This window comes from Perca flavescens, chromosome 17, assembly GCF_004354835.1.
Source record: "Perca flavescens isolate YP-PL-M2 chromosome 17, PFLA_1.0, whole genome shotgun sequence".
Taxonomy (NCBI): Eukaryota; Metazoa; Chordata; class Actinopteri; order Perciformes; family Percidae; genus Perca; species Perca flavescens.
Genome location: NC_041347.1, coordinates 21,005,549 through 21,029,103, shown reverse-complemented (window position 1 = coordinate 21,029,103; position 23,555 = coordinate 21,005,549). Strand labels below are relative to the sequence as shown.

Below are 23,555 nucleotides of genomic sequence, written 5' to 3'. Positions count from 1 at the left end.
TGGCAAGGCTGAGAATCATCCTTCATTGAAATGTCAGAGATAAATGGCTCAAATGTCACATCAATTAAAACGGGGGACAGTTAGTAGTTCATTAAAGAGAGAGCCATATTGCACCGTCGGGTACCGTTGCCAACCCTTACTATCTGGGGCAGACTGGCAGCGGGTCCAGATGGCACGGAAATCCTCACAGATTTCAAAATGGTCTCTGCAGGGGTGGCGTTTTCTCCCCCGCTCCCACCCTCACCGCTGAGATGGGGTGTGGGCCACAGGCCCATACCGGCCTACACATTCCAAACGGAGGCATGCAGAGAGCTGAAGGCACCACAGAAATAAAAATAAAGCTGCAGAGGACAACAGACACTTTTAAACAATGCATGACTGATGCCACACACTTGGTCATAAGGACTGAAACAAATGCTTCAGTTAAATCCATGACTGCTCCAGGCAACATAAGGCAAATCCCTGTTCTTTAAACTGCAGAAAACTCTTATTAAAGGACTGTGCACTGCCCATGTGTTGTTCATAATAACACGCTGACTTTATTAATTGCTAATACATAAGAAGTTATTGGTTGTTGGAATCACATAGGTGTTTTTTTTTATCCACAAACATATCTGGGACCCTGAAGATCTCACTGTCACTGCAGATACAGAACTGGATAAATGTCTCAACTATAAGTGGAAAGATAACAGTGTTTGAAATGAATGTTCAAAATGTGCATTATAATTTTTTTTCCTGCTGTAAGAATATCAAGCACATCAAATATCTAAATCACTACCAATACTAGTCTTCGTTGTAGGCTACTAGGGACCCCCTGAAGGACCCCATATCCCAACTAGAGACCTATATTAGACAAGCACTCTGTGTCTGTCCCTGGCTAGGGGAGGAGCGGGGACTTCATACCGGCCAATTACAGAGCGAGAGCTGACTTTTGCCTCTTGTGATTGGCCGGCTCGACCACGCAGTCTGGAGAAACAGGAAGAGACTTTCTGTCACTTTTGTTTTGCAGAGAGAGGAAAAGCGGACAGTTGTTGAGACACCGTACGGATCCAAGGGCTTCATCGTAAGCTACGATGCTAATTTACGGTGTTAAAGTCTCTTTAGCAAAGCCTGACAAAATCTGCAGTTCAAATGGTATCCGTATATTCTCATTCTGTCGGGGGCTTACTTTTGAGAAATTCGTTCAACGTTAGGCCTTCAGTTACAATCCTCTACTTATTGTTCATACATTTTTAGTGGACGCCTAATATTTAAGGTGTGTTTTAAGTAGTTGGAAGACATTTGCACACTCAAAGTATTGCGATCTCTCCGTGTACATTTCGGCATGAATTCCTTAATTTAATATTGCACAATAAGGACACATGTTGCATCTGCGCGCTTTCTACTCAATTAATCACGCGGGTTTGACCAGGAACTAGTGTAATGAGAAACGAGTCAAATGATTGACGAGCACGAGGATGCTGCCAGTGATTTTTAACAACACAAGCTGCTTATTGTTTGTTGTTCCTCACCGTGAAGAGCTGGGTAAACATCCAAACATTCAAGTAGTCACTTAGACTAGTGTAGTACTGCACCGAAAACGGCACAAAACAAACATTATAGCATTATTTTTAATCAGCGTAGACTATTAGCCAAGGCCATTATTGCCAAAGTCCATTATTCTATCTATGAGTCTATTACCAGCTTGCTAAATGGCAGGCAGTGTGTTCAGCGCTTATCCAAAGTGCACTGTACCATTGTTTGGCTCAGAAATTTCTCGCCTTTATTGTCAGTTCAGGCAAACCCCAGATGAATACAGTGAGAGCTGCAAGAGTAGAACAAGAAAGTTGAAGCAGACGCATTTGTGATCGCATACCATGACAGATGTGTTGGTGGTGTGTGTATGTGAAGGGGGGGGACTAAAAGTCTAAATGATATACTGTAACTGCATGACTACTTTTTATCATATAACCTTTGTTTAATCTAAAATAGGATATATAAATATATCCATTATTGAATTAAAAAGTACAGGCTGCATTGAGCAGTGGAGTATTTTTATTTCTTAATTGTTTGTTTTAATTATCGATTGGTATATATATATATATATATATATATATATATATATATATATATATATATATATATATACTACTACTACTACTACTACTATATTATTACCTATTTCATATATATATATATATATATATATATATATATGAAATAGGTAAAAATGGCCACAATTTCCTAAAGCTCAAGGTAACATCTTCAAATCAATGACGTACTATCACGTATAACAAAGAAAAACCACAATTTCTCACATTTAAGAAGATTGAATTATGAAATGTTTAGTATTTTTTCCTGGAATAAATAAAAAGATTAATTGATTGATATCAGAATAGTTGCTGGTTACGGTCAATGGGTTAATTGTTTCAACTCTATTTTTGTGTTGCTTGATGAAGTTACTAGTCTACAGGACTGCATCTAGTGAGTGTTAGAAGTTTAAAGTACATTTTGAAACTTCTCTGGGTACAGCTTCTCAAATTTGAGGATTTGCTACTTTTCTATGTTTTGGTTTTCTGTCTTTTGGTTTTGGACTGTTAAATGACACCTTAGACTCTGGAAAACTGATTGTCATTTTTCACTACAAATCATGATACATTTATAAAATAATCAGCAAAATAATCATAAGTTGCGGCACATCACACAGCAAACTGTGTGACTTTAAAATATGAATGTGGATTACATGTAGGCCTATTATTAAAAATGAAAAAGAGAGATATTGTATTTGTACCCTTTAGACACTTTTCAGATCAAGGTTCCATGAAGGAAAGGTTTCCTTTGTTGAAACTCTTACAATCAATGTGACCTTTATTTATTATAACCCCATCTCTCAAAAACTCACATATAACATAGTCAATCATCTCTCCTTCCCTCAAAGTAAAAATAAAAAAGGAACTGCTGTCTGGTTATTGCCAGTATCCATCTCAGTCGTCAGAAAAGCTGCACGTTTTTGCTTTTGTTAAGGGCTGGAAACCAGAATCCCATCGGAGTTGCACCCTAAGGAACAAATTTAATGCTAGAAAAACATCCCGACCATCAACCAAAAATGACGGATTGAAAATAATGTCGAGCTATCTTGGGAATCCCCCACCAGACAAGGGAACAGACTGCATTGTTTTTCTCATTTATGTGATATATAGAACAGAAAGAGGGGGGAAAATGGGCGATTTATTGGTTAGATAGGCGTATTCTTTTCCATGCACAAAAGAAATATTGGATAGTAATGTAGGGATCAAGTCACATCATGACATTGTTTGGAGGCTAGGTGTTCAAATATGTAAGTCATCATCCGTTGGTGGCCCGCTAGGTTTTCAATAGATCATTCAATGCAAATGTGTGTGGGAAATTGTGAAAGTTGCCACATGAATATGTCAATGAACGGAGTGTAATTTGTGCTTTCTTAGCAGGGCAGCAAGATGAAGAAGCAGAGGGAGAGCCAGTGCACTCAGAAGACCATCTCATTGCTGAGCCCCCTGGGGACGATCCAAGTCAGTGGATGTGAGAATGGTGTGCACACCATCCAGATCCTAATGGATGTCGCACCTGCTGAAAGGTACTGTACAACAGCCGGGCTGGTGACGTGATAAACAAAGGTGTGAAATTTACAGGCGGACAGAATCCACTTCTGTGATGGAGTGCCACCATTCCTCATTGGAAGCAGGGCATTTTTGTAGATCCCACAAGAAATATCCTGGAGAAAGTTGGGCAAATATGAGCAGGCACTAGAAATATGAGGGGCACTAGAATACAGTTGGGCTTGAAATTAGATTTCTGATGGCATGTGGTTGTGATTCTTCCTGCAGTATATTTGAAATTTCAGAAAAATAACTTGTTTATTACCCACAAGGGAGTTGGTTAGAGCTGATGTCTGTAGGGTCAGCAAAGGCCATGGGGAGCATGGACTGTTCGCTCCTGTTTATTTATGTCCCTCCAAGTTGTATGCAGTAGTTCTGAGTGTCAACCGACACCCAGAAATGTAATATGTGATTGCATTTCATGCCCTACCCATCCCTCAAAATTGTTAAAACGTTGACAGTCTTACTGAAGCGATTGAAACTGATTAAACTCAGCGTTAATAAGTACTTATTCCTTATTTTTACAGGTCCACATCCTACATCTCAGATTAGTTTTGATTAGATTGAAATTAAATATCCATGTATCGCAGATTCACATTTGATAAACTTGAATGGTTTGGGAAATTAAACCATTTTCAAATGCACCCGGATAGGGCGGATAAGTTATCCTTTTTTGAAAATGTATGTTCAAATTCTAATTTATGGAAACCCATTAATGACCTTGTATATTATACCTCAACATGTGTTTTTTTCTCGACTGTCTGCTATTTCCTAAAATCCCTCAAGCAGTAAAAACATTCCACTTGTTGTTAATGAGTTGAAGTTAGAAAATTAATAATATGGAATTTTGATTATGGAAGATGTCCTATAACCATGCGCAAGCACCTTTTTCCGTCTTCTTGTGAACAGGGTTTAATATGTGTGTTCAGGTTCAGTAAGAATATGCAAATAAATTTAATGATTCGCATCACTAGATCATTTCTCAGTTTAATATCATTTGCTATGTCGGTCATAAGTGATGCTTCGATCACATCGCTGTCTGTATGTTCTCAAAGGTGTGAGCAAGAAATCATTAAACCCAATGACTAGATTTTATCACGACCAGTTGAATACGATGTTATTGTCATATGACAGGGGAACTAGAGCCACCTCAGATATATGGAGTAACGAAATGTAAACAGGCATTAAAGGAGGCGAGATAAAGTGACAAAATAAAGGCTTATCTTTGCAACCGGCTTTACATGTAGATCTCACAAAAGCCCGCCTGTAGCAGTAATAGTTCAAATCAGCCATTTCCATTGATTTATTTATGACATACTAAACAAGGCTCTTTCCAGCTTTGGATGTGGTGTGGCACAGGCTTAGGAAGTCAGTGTGATAAATGATCTCTAAGAGTATATTTTGGATAAGGGAAATAGATAACATCTATGCATAACGTAAAGGGAGACCTACAGTAGTATATTTGTGAGCAAGTCAAAGCTTTGCAGGCTTATACGACTGTTTGCCTTCTCTGTTTTTTTTCTCAGAATTCACTATTGGTTGGTTTTGAACAGCCGGTGCAGCAACAAAAGCATTTGTGGCATTGATAGATAGTTATTGATAAATGCCATTATAGCTACATAAACGCCCTTGAAGTATTGCTTACACACCATGACCGTCAGCTCTTTCTAATAGAAACGTCTCAAGCCCCTTTTGCTTCCTAACTGATCTTAGGAACATTTCCTAAAATCAACCTCCTCTGCCAGTCTAACGACAGCCCTGAAGGCACCATCAGATGAACAAATTCATTACATCTCAACAACCCCTGTTGGGGCCCTGCGCACCAGCCTCCCTGTTAACCAGCTTTTCCCCCCTTTAGTTTTTAGCATGGCGTTCACAGCGTTCACAGAAAAATGATACACATTTTGTTTACAGGAGATTACTATTATCTGAAATATGATGCTTCTTGCCTCTTTCACACAGAGCACAGACACATAATACAGAGGAAATCATAGAGTACTTTTTTATTAGGGTGAAAAATGAAAAAAGGGCTGGACTCCTGCCCCGAGACATTTTGTGAGCATATTATTTTACAATGCTTTGATCAATTTGTCTGTCAAGCTGGCTGAGATGTGGGGGAGCAGGAAAAAAGCAATTTAGCTTGTGAGGTCCTCGATAGAAATGTACTACAGGAGCCTGTGTATGACATGTTGCATTAGAACCTGAGTAGCCTTTATTGCCTGATAATGTCGCAAGGCAATGCTGATATCAATCACCCTTTAACAGCCAGTATGATGTGTTTTTATGAAAAGAAAAAAAAAATGCATGAAGCATTTCTTTGAAAATAATTGATTTAATTCTGAGCTGAGGGATTTCTACTTTTAACAACATAAAAATAATGTGTTGGAAAAAAACAGCACAAAATGTGCTAGAAGCTAAAAATTGTTAAGAACAAGCTCTTTGCATATGCTCCTATAGAAAATTGTAATTAATTTTACACGGATAAACATTCTCATCCTCAGTCTCATTTGCATATAGATATAAACAATATATTTGTGCATCTGAATTCCCAGCACACTTGAATCACGTGGTCTGCCTAAAATCCTAAGTGGCTAAACCAAAAATTATCATTATATTTCCCAGGCCATAAATCCGCCTTTTTTTTCTCTGACACAAAGCCTTATAAATCTGTGTCTGATTTTTCACGTTGCACATTGTTTTTAGTTAATGATTTTCATCTGTTTGTTGTTGCTGTGATAGTGGGGAAATGTACCATATGCTCCGGCAAAAGACAAATGATTAGCAAATGAAATTCTGGACAGCTGTCTGACTGAAAGCGTTTGGTTGATAGCATTCTGCTACCATAATTAGCTTAAGCTTTGGGTTAATTAACTTTCTACCTGGATATGCATAATAATAGCATTCTGCAGAAAGCCAAGGAGCTTCCAGTATATCAGCAGCAAAGGCTGGCTTTTTATTTTGTATTTCAGCTGCATATTTCAATTTCAAGAGGCGATTTAGCTCGGGAGCGAGCATCGTCAAATATTGTAGATTTTACTCCCCAAGCCAGATAATTCTGAAACAATAGGGGTGTATTATGTGGCAGAAATGCCATTTCTGAATGTAATTAAAGTGGATGAAAGCAATCACCAATTTTTAAATGCTTTTGTCTAGCATGAGGCCTACTTGTAAAAAAAATACCCATCAAGAGGAGAAAAGAGGCAAGAGAACCCCCAAGTCCTTATATAAGAGGCCTTTGAGACTGAAGTGAAGTACAACAGTAATTAGTCTTTTGTATGAATTTTGCCGGCCATGCTCATGATTAGTTAAGCATATGAGAGGACTGCAGGACTGCATTGGTCTTAAGGAGGAGGGTGTTAAAGTCTATTTATCACCAGTTATCCTCACAGCTTTCCATTATCACTGACAACACTGGATGGGGCCTGAGAACAGCCTAATTGTTCTGAGGTGGAGTGTTTTTGTGTCACCCCAGTCACATTGGCATTCATAAGCAGCCAGACATTTTCCATCTATCTAGCACTAATACCCAAGCTGTCACAACAGCTTTTACACACTACCAACGATAGTGTGAAATATCTGAGGTGATGCATTTATCGTTTTTCTCACACTCATGTAGTGTTGTGAATCAATGTCCTGGTTCACACTGAATAGCAGTATGGTAAATGTGCTCCCTGTTTGGGGCCTGTTTACATGATGTGCTCACACACCGGGAACCATATCAACAACTTGTTTCCCCCCCCCCACTATAATATCTCTCTTCCCTCTCCCTCTCTGTTTATTTCTCTTTCTCTCTTTTATATTAGTCTAACACATGCATACTTTATTATTTCCCCTTTATATATATATATATATATATATATATATATATATATATATATATATATATATATATATATATATATACATATATATGTACATATATATTTTATATACATATATATGTACATATATATATGTACACAATAAACTGCTTACATTTGTAACTAAAATGCATTGTCATACAATCAGTGATCTGCTGAGATATTGAATGAAATCATCAATAAAGCAGGGGGGAGACTTTTTAACATAGTCCCTTTAGAAATAGTATGAATAATTCATTGTGTAATGATATTCAGATGATTTTTGTTCTATTTTTTACTGCGACCTTAGAATATTGTTTTGCATGTTGTGAAGTCTAGTACTCAGCTGCGTATTCATTAAGGTGCTGCTCCCAATGGCCCTTGGACCCATCTGTGCTCTATGTTTATGCCTCCATCTCTCGGGACCGTCCCAATCAGGCTGCATGTGCCATTTCCTGTGTAAACCAACACCTGTGTAACTCACTACCTGTAAACCGCCACACGCAGACGAGACACTGACATTCACTCAGATGAAAATCTGCAAATGTTGTGGTTTCTAAAGCAGAACCTCCAGGGTGTGGACAGGAGGCGAGCGAGAGTTACCCTTCACTGTGGAGATGCAGCTAAAAGCAGCTCCTGCAGTTTTTTTTCTCTCTGTTTTTCCCTGCTGTCGACCGGGAAGTTTTTTCCCGGCACGAGGGTTGTGCTAGTTTGTTTTAGAACTTGATTGGATTCTATATCTGCAACATGCAGAAGTGTACAGTGTGTGACATACTGAGGCAATATGCAGAGAGATGATTCCGCTCTGACATCTTGGAGTGGAGTACGAGTCAATTATGCCCAAGTGTTGTTCTTGCTTATCTTCCTGCGGCACCAAACAAGGATTTAGTCAAGGATTTAGGGGTGAGGGGGCGGTGGTGGGGATCATGGTAAGCGGTTCACAACAAAACACTCAAAACTCCTGGGAGCGGGCACTGATTTAAAAATAAATTACAGAAGACGAAGCGCTAACACTCAAGGGCCCTCAGCAGTGCTGGCGTACACAGGTGAAGATTAGCCTCCTCGCTAATCAGAGGAACAAGGCAGTAATTTGCTCTGAACACAGACAGTAATTAGGACTTGGTGACACTGGATTCCCATAATGCCTTTGTGCTTGACGTGGTCAAATTTTGACAGAGGCTATCCATGCAGGGTCACTGTCCCTCCAGTCTCTCGGCCCTCTTCAGTTGAGGCTCTAAAAGGTCCCTGCAGTTACAGGGGATCCCTAATGTACTTTATGCCTCCCTCACTGGCTCCTTACCATTCGGGTAATTGGAATCTCTTAGTATGGCACTTGAGAATAGAGGCTAAAAACACTATTTGAAACTGCTCAGTAGTCTGTTGTAGATAAACATTGCTGTGTAGGGGTGTGGATACACTACATAATGGAGAAAGAGTTAAGGCTCTGGTAATACATGCCTTCACTGACTCCTGTGGCTAGCCAGTTGGGAGAAGACCTAATTGTTGTGTGCTTTGTTGCCTACTCTGCAGTATTTTACCACCACCTTTATGTATTGGATTGAGTGTTGCAGCCTCTTTGGTGGTCATTTGCTAATAAGAGTTGTTGGATATCTAGAGAGCAGTCTATTCGGCCGAGTTGTTTTTATTTTTAAACAGTGATGCACAAAACGTGTGCCCCAGAACAGAATAGGAAGCATTCCTTACAGCTTACCACTCCAAAAGCTCTCGACTTTAGTGCTGCAGTAGCTAGATAGGCATCTGAATGATCTTCAAATGGTTGAACGAGCTGCATTGAGCAAGTGGCTTACAATTGTATCACAGCCTTTGGCTCAGAGACCATCAGGATCTTGACATTCATAGAGACATGCTGTATTTTTTTCCCTTTTTAGACAGTCATTTTAGGCTTTTTTCATGCTCTCTTGAGTCTTTGACGTCTCTGAGTTAAGTATCTGCAGCTATAAGGCTGAGGAAAATATTGGACTGCTTTTGGCCTTTTCTATTTCATCCTCTGACCCGCCATGTTACCCATGATCGGTGAAGGAGAACTCTGGCAGGCTGTGTCAAAAGTGACAGCCGATCGAGTCGGGATGAGCTCCATCACGCTTCACAGGATGGAGGCATGAGTTCTGAGTTTTTCCCCTTTTTGTGCAATATACCATTACACCCTTCGCCAGATTCCTTTCAATTAGGTCCTGTGGTTAACCTGTTTCATTCATACGTCTACAGCTGATAGAAAAAGTCTTACTGAAGTCTTGTGCAACTTGAGATACGAAAATATGCCAAAGGACAATTGACAAATTTGATGTCAGCTATTTTTTTTTGTTCCTTTGTCTCTTTTGATTGTTTCCTCCAGGATGAATGAAATAACCTCCAACATTATATAAATGCTCAATTCATTCTTTATATTAGAGTTGGAAAATAGGTAGAACTCCAAATGACTCCCACTTTACACAGCAATGATTTATGGTAATTGGAAATTGATTGTGACAGGAGCACAATATTAGATATTTTCTCAAATCACAATCTTCTACCAAGGGAAATATTCTTTTTAGTGCAGCAGATCCTGGCTAGTTTGGAATTAGTTTCTTATTTCCTTACCTGCTGTGATGAAATAGTAAACGCCTGAAGGACATTGGAAAACAATATGATTTTAACTAGTCAAAAGATAATAAATAACAATTTTGCTTTAACCAAATATGAATTGTTTATTCAAACTTAAACACACTTGTTAAACACAGTTATTGAAATACTGTTTATAATCACTGCTAATTTAATTTTTTTGGATTTTATAGAGGGGGTGACAGTTCCTTTAAGACAATATAAAGATTGCTCCTGCTTTGAGAGTTTCCTTGTAATAAGCCCTATTTATCACACATCTCTAATCTCTCATTTGAAGAGCAGTGTTTCTAATGTGCCAGTCTGGACACTAAAGATCGTATGATATTGCTTGATTTGTAATTCGTTGAAGCGACTGGAAATGTTGCCAGTGCAGGAGCTACATCTCCACTGCCCACATGCTCTTTAAATACAATCCCCCATTGCACCTCGAGGTGACAGACTTCAGCTCGACTGATGTTGTTCCACTTTTATTTATTTATTTTGGTGTTGTTTACCAGCCATAACATGTACTGCATTGCATTGACTTTTACTACTGTCAATGTTGTATCACTCAAGACACCTTTGAAGCCAGAACATCTATAACGGAGGGCTGAGGGGAGAAGAAAATTAGCCACGGTGACAAGTCTGAAGTGTGAGTTGGAGGTCAAAGGTGCCAAGCCTTAAGCAAAGGTGCTCTAGCCTTTGTCCGCTAGATTGTAAGGGCCTGCGGGTCCAACAGGAACATTTCCACACACAATATCCCCGAGCTGTCAGTGTGCAGCGGCTGGAACATCCTCTCAGAGAGAAAGAGGGGCTGTGGAGGGGTAGAGGAGGAGGTGGTGATGGTGGGAGAAGAGGTGGAGGGGAAGGGGGTGTGGGGTTGTAGAGAGGGAACAGTGGCCTGAAGATCCTTGCAGAGAGAAAGAGAGGTGGGGGGGGGGGGGGGGGGGGTGTGTCTGGGGGTGTAGGTGGTGGGGAGCCAAAAGAGCCAGAGTGGGAGGATAGAGAAATAGAGAGGGGGAAATGAGGAGGGAGAGCTGGGGGGAGGAAGGGGAGGGAGGGATAGAAAGGAGAGACAATGACAAGTAGGGGCTGGCTGGGCACTCACCCATGCCGACAGAGATTGCCATGAGCCATGGCCATTGTTTGAGCGGGTCTCAGCACAGGACCCGCCGGTGGGTTTCCTAGTTTTCACCACTCAACTATAAACTGCTGTGTGGTTTATTTAGAAATGAGAGTATTTACACCTTTTACTGTATTTACACCCACTGTTAAATGGCACCCAGGAGATTTTCATCACATTTTCAGCCACAAACTAGCAAGCAGAGCTGTTCCCTGAAAACTGACCTTCTCAGTCATAACACTCCAGTAAACCTCAGCGTCACATGTCCAATATAAAATGTTGCTCAAACTGTGACCTGCAGAAGTGTAAAAACACTTTAGGGCCGCGTTGTTACGGCGGGCAGGAGAGAGACGGTCTGTGTGTTTAACAAAGTAAATGTCTATTATTAATACCATACAGGATAAGCCAATTTTGAAAAAGGGGCACTTAAATGGTGATATTATTTATTTATAAGTCCTGTACACCAGTTAATGGAATTGGCGGCCTGCTTTAGATCCACAACACAGCTTGAGGTCCACTTTGCAGTAATGCACATGCTAAGAGAGGACCTTCCCAGTAGGGTCTTTAAGTGTCAAATATGGGTCAGTCTGCTTGCATTGACCTGGGGGGTGGTCAGCAGCAGAGAGAAATTCAGCTGTTAAGTGATGCCAACTCAACCATCGGCAAATTCCTCCAAGCATCTACTCATGCTAAGATGCACGTCCAAGTGTAGTGCTTTGCTGGCCAGCACCACTCTGGCCAAAAAAATCCATTTATTCTTGTCATGAACTATAAACTAGACCCAAGCAGAGTTGAAACTGTTGTTAACGCTGTGCTCTTAACTTTTTTCCGTAACAGCTGCAAGAAAACTGTCTTTTTTTTCAGAAACTGGTTCTGCTTCTTTTAAGTTGTTTGAAATAAACTGTTAGCGCCGCTCCTTATGACCCGACAATGTTTTCTTTCGTACTCTATCATGCTGCACTTCATATGAATATATATATATATATATATATATATATATATACTGTTAGAAATGCCTGGATTACTGTCTTTATATTTTTTTCAGCTTCTTTCTGGCTTTCACAGCTCTGATATTTGTCACAGCCCAGTGACAGGAGCAACACCGAAATGCAGAACTTTAGATTTTAAACACGTCTTGAAGAACAATTTTAGTTTTACTCAGCAAATGATGCCATCTTGCATCTGTGTCACTCTTGGCATGTTACTACACTCTTGTGACATATTTTAGCACTATTCAACCAAGAATTGGGTATTATGATTGCTCCTCTGATCCCCACCTTAACTCCCCATCCTGCCTTATATCCCTCACAGGAGCAGCGAGGCCCCCCTGAGCTGTGTGGTCAACGATAGCCCGGCAGAAACGAGCCCCGAGTTGCGGTGCTGCGTTGAATGGCTCCAGGCGTACTTCAGTGAGCCGCAGACCACTGGGAGTCTCCCGTTCCCTGCCTTTCACCACCCCGCCCTGCAAGGAGGTCTGTCATGGATAAATATTTGCAGAGCCATGACTGGGATCAGGCTTTCACTCTTAATTGTCAGTTACATCACTTACACTCACTGGCTCACTGTGTTATAATGAAGTATTTTATGGCTGAGAGAGAGAGAGAGAGAGAGAGAGCGAGAGCAGGGGAAAAGCGAGTGAGTGGGTTAGCAAAAGGAGAGAGAACAGAACACAGAGCTGTAACTTGGTTCAGTAATCTGTGGCAGCTCTTACCACGCGTGTTAGTCTTGGCAAGCTTTTCCATGATTCTTGGCACATTCTTTGAAACTGATCGAATTCCACTCTTGACATTTTCAGACAGGAAGCGTTTTTTTATTTCTTTCAATGACAACATGTGAATGGTGGTAAAGTTTGAATGAGCTTATTGTTGGCTTGACCAGTCACCTAGGGCGAGTAAAATGAAAGCACCACAAAAAACGGACAATTAGTGTCCTTTCAACTGGTAGTTGCGACTGTCGAGTGAATGATTGAGGGAGCTCAGGAAAAAAATGAGGAATTAATTATCCCTGGCGCTTTTGTTTTCAAGGAAACAAACAGTACTTGCAGCCTGACAACTCACTTTTGAAATCATAAATGTATTCCGCTCGTGCCATTTTCAAAACAATTACAGGCTATTTCTTTGTCACACTCAGATGCTCATTGCATTTTAACTTAAAGGTTTTCAGAAGTGCTCATTTAGACCCAGAAGCACACCTACACAGGAAGAAAAATAACTCTAATATATGCATTTAACAATTGTGCCTCTCTTCCCCTGCAATCAGGCCTTAGTTGCTCTCTAATTTCATGCAGATCTGCGTTGCTTGAGTGATGGCATTTTCAATGAGCAGGTACTCCATTGAGACCCTGTATACAGCTATGAGTCCCACGCTCCCGCAAAGGCAATGCAGAAATACATCAGGACCAATTACGATATCAACTTTCAGTGTGATTCCCTTCGCCACCAAGTGCTTGTGTACCAGCCCCAGGCTCTTTCAAATCGCATCTCATCTGAAGTCTTTGGGGTTTTAATTAAATTTCAGGATAGATGGAATTCTTCATTAGTACCTGATCTGAATAGGTGATTGTGCTGTGTTCCACCTCTCTCCCTCGCCTGTTGTTTTGGGGCTCAGTAAATACAGGGTTTAGGCTTGGATTGCTCTCAGTAGTCAGAACCATAGGCCATGCCAGTATAAAAATGTTAAATGTGTGCATCAAGAGTATTTGTCTTTTGAGGGAGGAAAATAGAAGGTTTTTTTGCTTGTTGATTCACAAATATTAAGGATTCGTTTTTGCCCTACTGCTGTACAAATTCCTACTCGATCTAGTCATGCATCCGCTGCCTGCCTGGGAAAGAAATACAAGTTTAATCAGGTCATTACAATCTGTGACAACCAACTTTTGTTTGCTCAGTTATCTTGTGGGAGAACCTGAACGCGACACTGCTCTCGCAGCACTTGTCATGTAATATTGAGTTTCGACCTTCACTTGAAGTGTTGCCATGTTTATTTACACATTTCTGACAAAACAAGCCACTTTTCATATTAGCTGTCATGATATACCTGAGCAACAAAGGTGACATGAAAGGAGATGCGAGGTGCAGTTCTCTATACTGTCTGACTGATTGTCATGTGCAACATCACACGCAAGTTTGGTCGTCAGAGGTAGAGGGATGGCGAGCGCGTGCATGTGTCGTGCTCAGTGAGCTTGCGTATGTTTGTGTGTGCGTGCACTTGCATTGGCCCCCCTCAGAAAAACACAGACACCATCATGGGTTCTTAAAGCGATGCATATTCTTATCTCATTAATTATACATCCATATGTAACAGACGAGAGGATCTTAGTCTCGGTAAGCGGCACCGGGAATATGCAGGGAGGGGGCCAGGCAAAGGGGGGAAGGGCGCTCTTCAAAGCCCAAATGACTGTGTTCCTGCAGGAGGCTGAACCTCCCCCTGTGCACAGCACAGGGCGAGATGAGACACTCACCAGGGCTCGCCCCTGTGATGTGGAGAGGAATTAGGGAAATGAACGTTTTCAGAATATCGAATAATCAGAGAATCATCAGCACCCCGTCAGCCTTCAAAAGTAGGGATCCCTCAAGACTCAAGAGACACTTTGACTGGGAGTCAAAGTCTTCCCTCCCATTAGACACAAAGGATAATGAGGTAGCCGCATTTCCACTATTGTCTCTTTTTGTCACAACCATGTATGAGGTGACTGTCAGCTGGAAGTCATCGCCCCAAATCTATCATTAGCTGGGCTAATGGGATTCCATTTATTGTTATTGTTTTTTCTTCTTTCAAATTGCTCTCATATACAAAATTATGAGCAAATCAATCATTTATGTCAATACCTTCATAATCACTAGATCTGTTCGATTTTACTGTGGGTCAATCTGTCTCTGCCTCTGCCTCTGCAGAGGCCCTATCACCTGGCCTCATGGTAGGTAATGGCCTGTGACATAATTATGGGATGTCTGTAAACATGTAAGTGGTTCCTCTCAACTTTTATTTAAACAATTGACATCACTGCACCCCGATCTAAAGAGGGTCCTGACCCCAGACACACCGTATTAGGCTCTTTATGAAGTATGGGGCTAGGGGACTGCTCTCCAAATCATTGCTGGTCACCTTGAGTGACCCGCATGAAGTCTCTGTCACTAACACTGATGAGGGCAAAGTTCTTTAACCTCTGTACCGGCAGATAAAAGCGCAGAGACTTGTTTTTGTCCAGAACTGTTTGGAGATGTGAAACCCTTTCAGGAGAAACAGCCACTCAGGATTTATAAAAGGTGTAAACAGCCCCGTAGCTTGTTGCTCGGTCGGCTTGTAGGCGACAGTGCTCAGCAGCGTCTGGCGGCGTGACACTGACTTTGGTTGTTTGTCAATAACGTTTGCATCAACAGGGATTTGTCATAGCCATAGTCTGGGCAAGTTGTCATCTACCCACCAGTGACAAAGCGATATCAATATCTGCCACGCACATCATGTGGCCAAATCCACGCTTTATGAGGGAGAATAATGCATAAAAGAAATTTCAGGGCCATATCTTATCTCCTCATAACATTAAGTCTGTCTGCGTAAGAGCCCGTCATCTCGTTGACAGCGTGATTATTACCTGAAAAATTATTAAACAGTACCTACGGGCCTTGTTCAAGACAAAGAACTCACATGGGTGCGCATCAATCAAATATATCCCCTTTAGGTTTTACACTTATTCCCCCCAGTTTAGGCAAATTGCCTTGTTCGCATGGCTTTGTGTAGCGGAGAGTGACTATAAGGTAGCAAGGGAGCCTGGGGAGCAAAGGATGTTCACTCTGTAGAAGAGAGACAGGGGTGTGACATGTTTTCACACAATGCCAATTTAGAGGGATTTCTCATAGATCACTTGTCATGTGCTCTCTTAGACCATATAAATGAGAGAGAATGGGAGATCACTAATTGAATTTTTATGACTGAGTACATGTATGTACTAGAAGAATTTCACCCCCTCTTGATAACGAGACTATTGTTCCCCATCGTGTTATCTTTGCAAAAAAAAAAGTGTGGTTCGTTTGCTACACACACTCACTGCATCAATGTCTTAAGGTTTTGAGATGCTTCAAAAAAACTTTCCCTTTTTCGTTAGCAATCAGAGCTAGACAAACATGCCTCTCAGTCACTGCCTGGTAATCCATAAAAAAAAATATTGCAACTGCTAAATTGCTAATGAAATCAAAGCCGTTAATGTGGTCGGTTAAGCTGCGGATGATTTGAAGAATTCCGCCATTTAAGTGAAGATGATATAATGAATCTACTCTGAATAGAAAGCAATTAAAAGGACAAATTGGTCTGATTAACCTCAAAGTCATCCCACTGCCACAAATGGTGTGTAACATTCAAATTATTATTATTAAAAATCTAGAGCAGATTTGCAGTCTTTTTGGCCTCTCTTAATCCTTTTAAATGAAGGAGCGAACTTTTTTAATTTTAGCTTTGACCTTTCAAAGCATAACCTAGATTTTTCTGCCATAGAAATCATTTTCTCACATCATCCTCTGTAGCATGTTAATACTAGTTCTAAGGTCAAGTTGAGGGACTTCTATGTATTTAGTTGTTTAATGAGTATTGTGCAGAAAAAAGAGGGAGTCCTACAGAGCCCCTAGGAATAAGAATTGGACCTCAAACATGTGGTTGGACACGATGAAAAAAAACGATTCAGTGGATCAAAATGTACTGATGTTTCAAACTTTTGATTTAAATTCAAAACACCAGTTTATTTCAAAGGAGTAAAATCAACGTTGTACTAAAATGTTGTCTTGTTGTCATCAGCCTCTCAGGCAGCTGTCTGATTAAATGAGGAACTCTCTTTTCCTCTGTTCTCTCCCTCTGTCTCTCGCTCTTCCTCCCTCGCTCTTCCTCTCTGTCCTCTGCTTTGTGGCGAAGACGCGTTCACCAGCCGCGTGTTGCAGATACTTCTGAGGGATGTGAAGTTTGGAGAGACGGTCTCGTACAAACGCCTCGCTGAGATGGCGGGAAACCCCAGAGCGGCGCGGGCGGTGGGAGGGGCCATGAGGAAGAACCCGGTGAGTGTGGATGACATTGATTGACGTGCTTCTCTCTTAGTTACTTTATTTAGTCAGATAGGGCAGCTAATCACTTTTAATAGATTATTATTAGATTTTAATGAGATTTTAGTGCATCTGAACCTGCATGTTGCACGTGGACTAACAGTAATGCTGCCTATAGGCAAAAGTTAATTAGTCATTTTTATAAGGGTAGTAAATAAAGAAGTAGCACTGGAGACACCATGACATTACTTACAGTATTAAAGATAGAGCTGCAACGATTAGTTGATTAATCGATTAGTCGATTGACAGAAAATTAATCTGTCACTATTTTAATAATCTAGTAAGGGTTTGTGTCACTTTTCTAAGCAAAAACTCCTATCATTCTCTGGGTACAGCTTCTTAAATGTTTTATATCTTTGTTAACAGAATGTCTCTTGGTTTTGAACTGTTGGCCATAAAAAACGAGACAGAGAAATTGTCAATTAGGGAACTGATGGATATTTTTCAGTGTTTTCTGATGTATTATAGAACTAGGGATTAATCAAAAATTGAATCAGCAGATTAATCGATAATGCAAAAATCATCTGTCGCCTGATTAAATATTCTTAAATGTAATTTGGAAATAACCACACATGAGTTGCAATAGATTTAAATGTTTTACATCAAATAATTTTATGCTGTAATTGCACATAAACGGGTTAAATGAATGAATGAAATGGTGAATAAATTAACAAGTAAACAATTACAGAAACAAATGAATAAATAGATGTATGTAATGTATTCTGTGGGTACATTTAAACATCCTGTATATGCTCAAATAATCAAACATTGAAAATATATAAAAAGTGATCAAATATAGATTTGATCTGATGTCCTGATGATCTGTTTTTTTTTTTTTAATTTCTTGAAGAGCACTCCCTACAACAAAGTTCTTGTGTACTCCACAAGTACAAAAAAATCTTCGTGATGCAGGATATGTAATCTAAACTGTAGGTGTGTTCGAAAATTTGTGCAAAGGCGAAATAAACGCCTCCCTCTGAGAGCTGCGGCGAAGTCTACCTACAGCACCAATTTAAGCCCACACCTTTTGTTCCTGTTCTCTCAAGTCTTTACTGTAGATGTACGCTGCAAATCTCCGATTCTTGTAGGAAACCTGGGCCTGCATCATTTCGCCCATGAATCCACTATGTACAAAATGGAGGGCTAGAGGGCAAGTGGTGTGTCTTCTTTTGATCAAACCCTTTGATCAAAGCCCGTTTAGCTCTGCCCATGTAGTGCTGTGGGCACCACCGGTGTGCTGTGTGAGGCAGAGAACACTTCTTGTACAGAAATGCAGCCAGTGAGATGCTCTCCCTCATATGTGCAGTGAAAGCTAGTGTAGATCCTCATCTTAGTGCTGCGATTTTTGCGACAATGTTTTTGTTATTAAGGTAGGAAGAATACTCACTTATGATGATAATAATAATAATTATTATTATAATAATAAAAATTTAATTTCAAACATAAATGCAAATAAACTACAAAAAATAGCATTTACATGTTTTTTATACACAAGTTTCTTTATATTTTACATTAGCCAATGGCATTGCTTTTGGATGGCTGCATAATACCTCAGTCTCATGTTTTACAGACATTTTCTTCCTTTCGTCAGGGAGACTGGAAGCCTGAGCCCTCAGCTCCTGATACAGATCCAGAGTCAGATTGTCAGTGTCAATTACTTGTCAGTAGCGCTGCTCCACTCAGGCTTCAACTGTGAAAAGCTCAGTGTGCTCAATCGATCCTCGCCTCTCTGTGGCACTTCTTCTTCACCAGGATTTGAGTATTGATAAGCCTGGCGTAGTGCTCTTTTCCCCCCAAGTGAAGAGGCAGATCCGTAGGCCTTGAGGGTACCCTGCTCTCCCTCCAAACCCGGGGAACAGTATTGATTCGAATACTCGAGCAGTATTTCTCTGTCTGCAAGGTTAATCTGGGGCTCGGAAAGTTTTATTGCTGTTGATATGGGAGCGGGTTTAATGATGGATTTGAACTGAAACACACTGCATGTCCAACTTTTATGTGAAAGGAGGTGCAGCCATTGAGTCAGGATAACTTGGTTAAATCGGATGAATATAGTCACAATGCAGCAGTAGTTGGGATGTTTTTGTATTTAGTAAAACGAGAAGAAATATTAGGGCAACATTAAGAATATTTTAAAAGGAATAATGTCTGTGATTCATTCTAACCATTGCTACTCTTCGTCTTCTGAATTCACAATGATCGAAGTGTTTTAGGCTTGCTTGTTTAATCTTTCTCCAGCCATTTAGTTTACAAAGAACTCGGGACCCCCCCTGGCAGTCGTCTGCAACAAGAGTAAACGCTCCACCGACTTCCTCTTTTTAATGATCACAGGGTTATCAGATCTTAATGTTGACACCCTCTCGATTGAATATTCATCCTGCTGGTGTTTTTGCCCATTAATTTTTGATTGCTTCTTTGCTTTACACTATTAAAGAGTAAAAAACATTTATACCCAAAGACTGAGCCATCACCCTGAATGTGGATTTGTGCAGGATCAAACCAGACACTTGTGGTGTGGCACTTTGTTTTCATGCAGTACATGAACATAAAAAGCAAAAAAGTGTGTAGATTGATATTTCCTGCACGTTGGTTACTTTTAAGTTGCACCGTTTATGTGGTAAATCAGATTCTTTCATACATAATACATATCTACTATCTACACCTCCAACTGTTGTGTTGATGTGACAATAAACATCAACCTGAGAATAACAAAGCAGTAAAGCTCCGATCTGTATTTCTGTTTTATTTTTAAATATTAGTTTTGTACCAACACATCATACTTTTGTGGTAACAGTACTGATCCTTCATGGAATTTCAATTTTTTAAGTTTAAAACTTGTATACTAAAAATGTGCTTTTTTTGCAACCTCCTTTCTGAATTTATATAAGAGAAAGTAAAAGCAACACTTTAAAAGTGTCTTGGTTTGCATGTAAAAAACGGTCGTGCCTACCATTTGCGGAACTTCAACATGTTTTTTTCCTCAGCGTTGAATTGTCTCTCTCTGTCTGTCTGTGCCAGGTTCCTCTCCTCATCCCCTGCCACCGAGTCATTTCTAGCAATGGACAGAGTGGGCCGTACATGAGCGGCAGGGGCGACCATCTCAAACAATGGCTGCTCACCCATGAGAGTGAAGGGAAGGCTTAAGCATGACAGAGGCCAACTGTCCTCCATTCAGTACATAGTCACACACACAACGCCGGGATTTCTTTTTAAGAACACAAAACAGGGCCATAAAGTTTAGCGTTCTTGGCACACTCTGTGGAACAACTTGAGCTGCTTGTAGATATTCAGTTTATTCTCCTTTTTTGAAATCTAAGAATAGAGATGCTGCATAGTTAATGTGATACAGAGTTGTTGCCGAATTAGAATGTACAAAAATAACTTAAACAGAGAACAGTAGGAATTACAAACATAATGCTCCCGTGGGTCTCCATTGCGTTTGCCAGATAGTGCTGGAATGGTTTTTCTAAAGAATTATTATTCCCTTAAAAATATGTCTCTTGCATTGTTGTTGTTGTTTTTTTTTTTCCTAAGCAGAATTAGTCTTTGTACCTCTCGTTGGTTTTTTAATTTCCTGCCAAGTGAATGCTTTGTTCAACATCCAATGATAAAGGCTCTGAATTGTACTGCTACAAAGCTTTGTAGTGAAGCATTTGTTTTGTCTTCATTTAGATCTCATTGTTTACTCTCGCCTTATAATCCACCTAGAGTGGAGATGTCTTATGCATTATATACTGTACTTTTGTTACCTTAGACATGTTTAAATAAATACATCTCAAAATGACAAATCTTGCCTTTTCATCATTTTAATTGTATTTAATTTAAAAATTGATTTCATGTAGCATTCACTCAGTTCAGCTCATAATTAATTATGCTATATGTCTTCTCTCCTCGCTGCAGCTCTGGATGTCAGAGCTCCTTTTTTATTTCTGAGTAGTGTTTTCCATTAGAGGGCAGTACAGAACGGGAAACAGAAATCAACATTTCAACCTTGAATTCATCCTGCACATTTAATCTGTAACTTAAATGTTTATATGTTATTTTATTTTCATCACAACACAGTTTAATCCCTTTGGGATAAATTATTCTCTCTTAAAAAGACCATATGGAGAGGGCAGCAGTGGTGCAGTGTGTTTAGAAATAGCAGTTGCTTTAATTGAATATGTCCTGTACTTTTATTTTCTATATTTACTTACAATGATCTGTTGTAACATTGACAGTTTTGTCTTTTTTTTCCTAAGTTCTTGATTTTCCTAACAGTCTAGTGTAGCCCCAGAGTGACCCTTTCTTGCCTATACAGTAGTTATTCCTCTTCTGTTCAGAAAAAAAAAATAACCCCGACTCTAACCTTTGCAGAACCAATTCAAGTGGCCTGCTCGCTGAATACATTTGAACTTTGCTGCATTTTTGAATTTCTTATCCGATCAGCTCCGTTTGGCTGTCTTGCCGTGCTGCTGGACTCACTTACTCTGCCGTTGGTGCACCATCGCAGCGTAGATGTTGAGGCTGCAGACAGGCAGATGAAGAATGAGACTCAGTCTGTGGTTTCACAGAGGGCTAATGATGCCTGTGGTGACTACAGGCTACAGTCAGCCCCCTAACGAAGGGAGCTGTGACACAGCCACAAGGGGTCCCATTTAAGCCAGGCGCACTCTGAAGTGCACTGTAAGCACCCTCCTTTTTTGCTTGTGGCTAAGTAAATTCTATGGAATGCTATGAATTTAGCAACCAGAGATACTGATGTCTGTAGAGGTCTGTGTAAAAAAACAAGTCCAGCATCAAAGATTCAAACATGCTGCCAGTAATTGGCCATTTAATTGCTTAGGTACCCAAGGAATCTCTTAAAAAGAATTCAGACCTTTTCATATTTTTTTCATTCCTACATTTTCATGGGATTTTAGTATGTATCAGCATTAGTGTTATTATTATTATTATTGTGTCTGTATTATTTTGTGGTGGTACCACTTCCGTACCATGCTGGCTCAGATATAAAAAAAAAAGGAATTAGATTAAAAGAGGCGATGAGACAATCTCATCATCCGCACTGTTCATCTCTGTGAAACCTTTAATTTTGGCCTAATATCTGCCTCCATTTCAGAGAGAGAGACTACAGGAGTGCATGAGCTGCATGCGCGTGAGTGTGTGTGTTTGAGCATGTGGCCATGCGTGTTGGTGTGTGCACATGTGTATGTCCATATGTGTGTGGGTGAAGTGGATGATATTGAGTCTGACTTCATAAATCACCCAGACACTGATAAACTCCCCATGCACCCACACACCGCTAATGGGCAACCCTTAAGGAGTGTGAGTGTCTCGTGCGGCGTTTGATTCAACATTTATTAACCCCCTCACACACACACACTCTCTCCCTCACATACTGTACGACACACACTCATTTGAGCCCCAGAAAGAGCGGATATGGTTGGTGGCATCCACAGCGGTAGTGCGAGGTTTTGACCTGGCCGAGCTGTATTAATCACGGCAGATAGTAGCAAGATACATTTTTAGCTTATACAGCCACAACAACAACAACCTCTGCATTTCCTAACATTAGTTTCCTTCACATAACTTATATCCTGTCTCCAACTCCCCACTTCCCATCTCATATCCTGGCAACCCACCTCATTATAGAGCAATTTTCTGCCCCCACATCAAATACAAACACACTCTGTGCTTCCATCCCTTGCTCTTCATACATGTCGGCTCATAATTCTAATGTTATCACAACCTGCACCCCTTGGTACGAATCACAAGCTTTGTGGGGACTCTGCAGAAGTGAATCCTGCAGCCACATCAGTGATTCATAAATAGCTGCTTTTATTCTTTCCTAAGAAGTGCGTATGCTTAAAAATAAATAAGAGTAAAACTTTTTGGAACATATTAACTCAGCTGCAAGCAGCGCACTGCTGCTTGGAAGCCAGAGGAGTATCCGGCATGCAGATAGGCCGTGTCCAACAGTCAGTCAGACAGATAGACACAAGGATAGATAGCTGGATAGACAGACATTAGGCTGGGGCTTGGCTGCACTATCAGGTTTCCTCCCCCTCTGTCTGTCTGCCGGGACAGCCTGGCCTCGGAGGCCCTGACACCGAGGCACCACGCAGCCAGCCACGACAGCTGCCACAGCAGCATCTAATACCAACACACTCCACGCTATGCCACAACTACAAAGAGAAATATCATTTCAAACATGGCATACTTTGATGCTCTTGTAATGATCTTTGTGTTTTGAGAGCGAAAGCGGGAGGATGGAGGATTTGTATGGTGCCCTTTTTTTTGTTTTGTTTTGTTTCTTTAGAAC

At 40.5% G+C, this 23,555-nt stretch overlaps 1 protein-coding gene across 2 annotated transcripts; it reads left to right on the top strand.

Annotated features, from left to right (window-relative positions):
- The first annotated feature begins 957 nt into the window (after positions 1-957).
- On the top strand, positions 958-21,042 carry LOC114571899 (methylated-DNA--protein-cysteine methyltransferase). 2 transcript variants are annotated; one of them, XM_028603170.1, is made up of 5 exons: positions 958-1,063; positions 3,447-3,592; positions 12,486-12,646; positions 17,073-17,212; positions 20,273-21,042. In XM_028603170.1, the coding sequence occupies exons 2-5, from the start codon at positions 3,456-3,458 to the stop codon at positions 20,396-20,398; spliced, it is 564 nt and encodes a 187-aa protein (XP_028458971.1). In that variant the 5' UTR covers positions 958-1,063; positions 3,447-3,455; the 3' UTR covers positions 20,399-21,042. The 2 variants fall into 2 exon arrangements, with proteins under 2 accessions (XP_028458971.1, XP_028458970.1); XM_028603169.1 differs by having other exon boundaries at positions 3,444-3,592.
- Positions 21,043-23,555: the final 2,513 nt, after the last annotated feature.

Coding starts and splice junctions, on each gene's coding strand:
- LOC114571899 (XM_028603170.1), top strand. CDS start 3,456: ATGAAGAAGCAGAGGGAGAGCCAGTGCACTCAGAAGACCATCTCATTG. Junction 3,593..12,485: donor GATGTCGCACCTGCTGAAAG/GTACTGTACAAC, acceptor TATCCCTCACAG/GAGCAGCGAGGCCCCCCTGA. Junction 17,213..20,272: donor GGGCCATGAGGAAGAACCCG/GTGAGTGTGGAT, acceptor TGTCTGTGCCAG/GTTCCTCTCCTCATCCCCTG.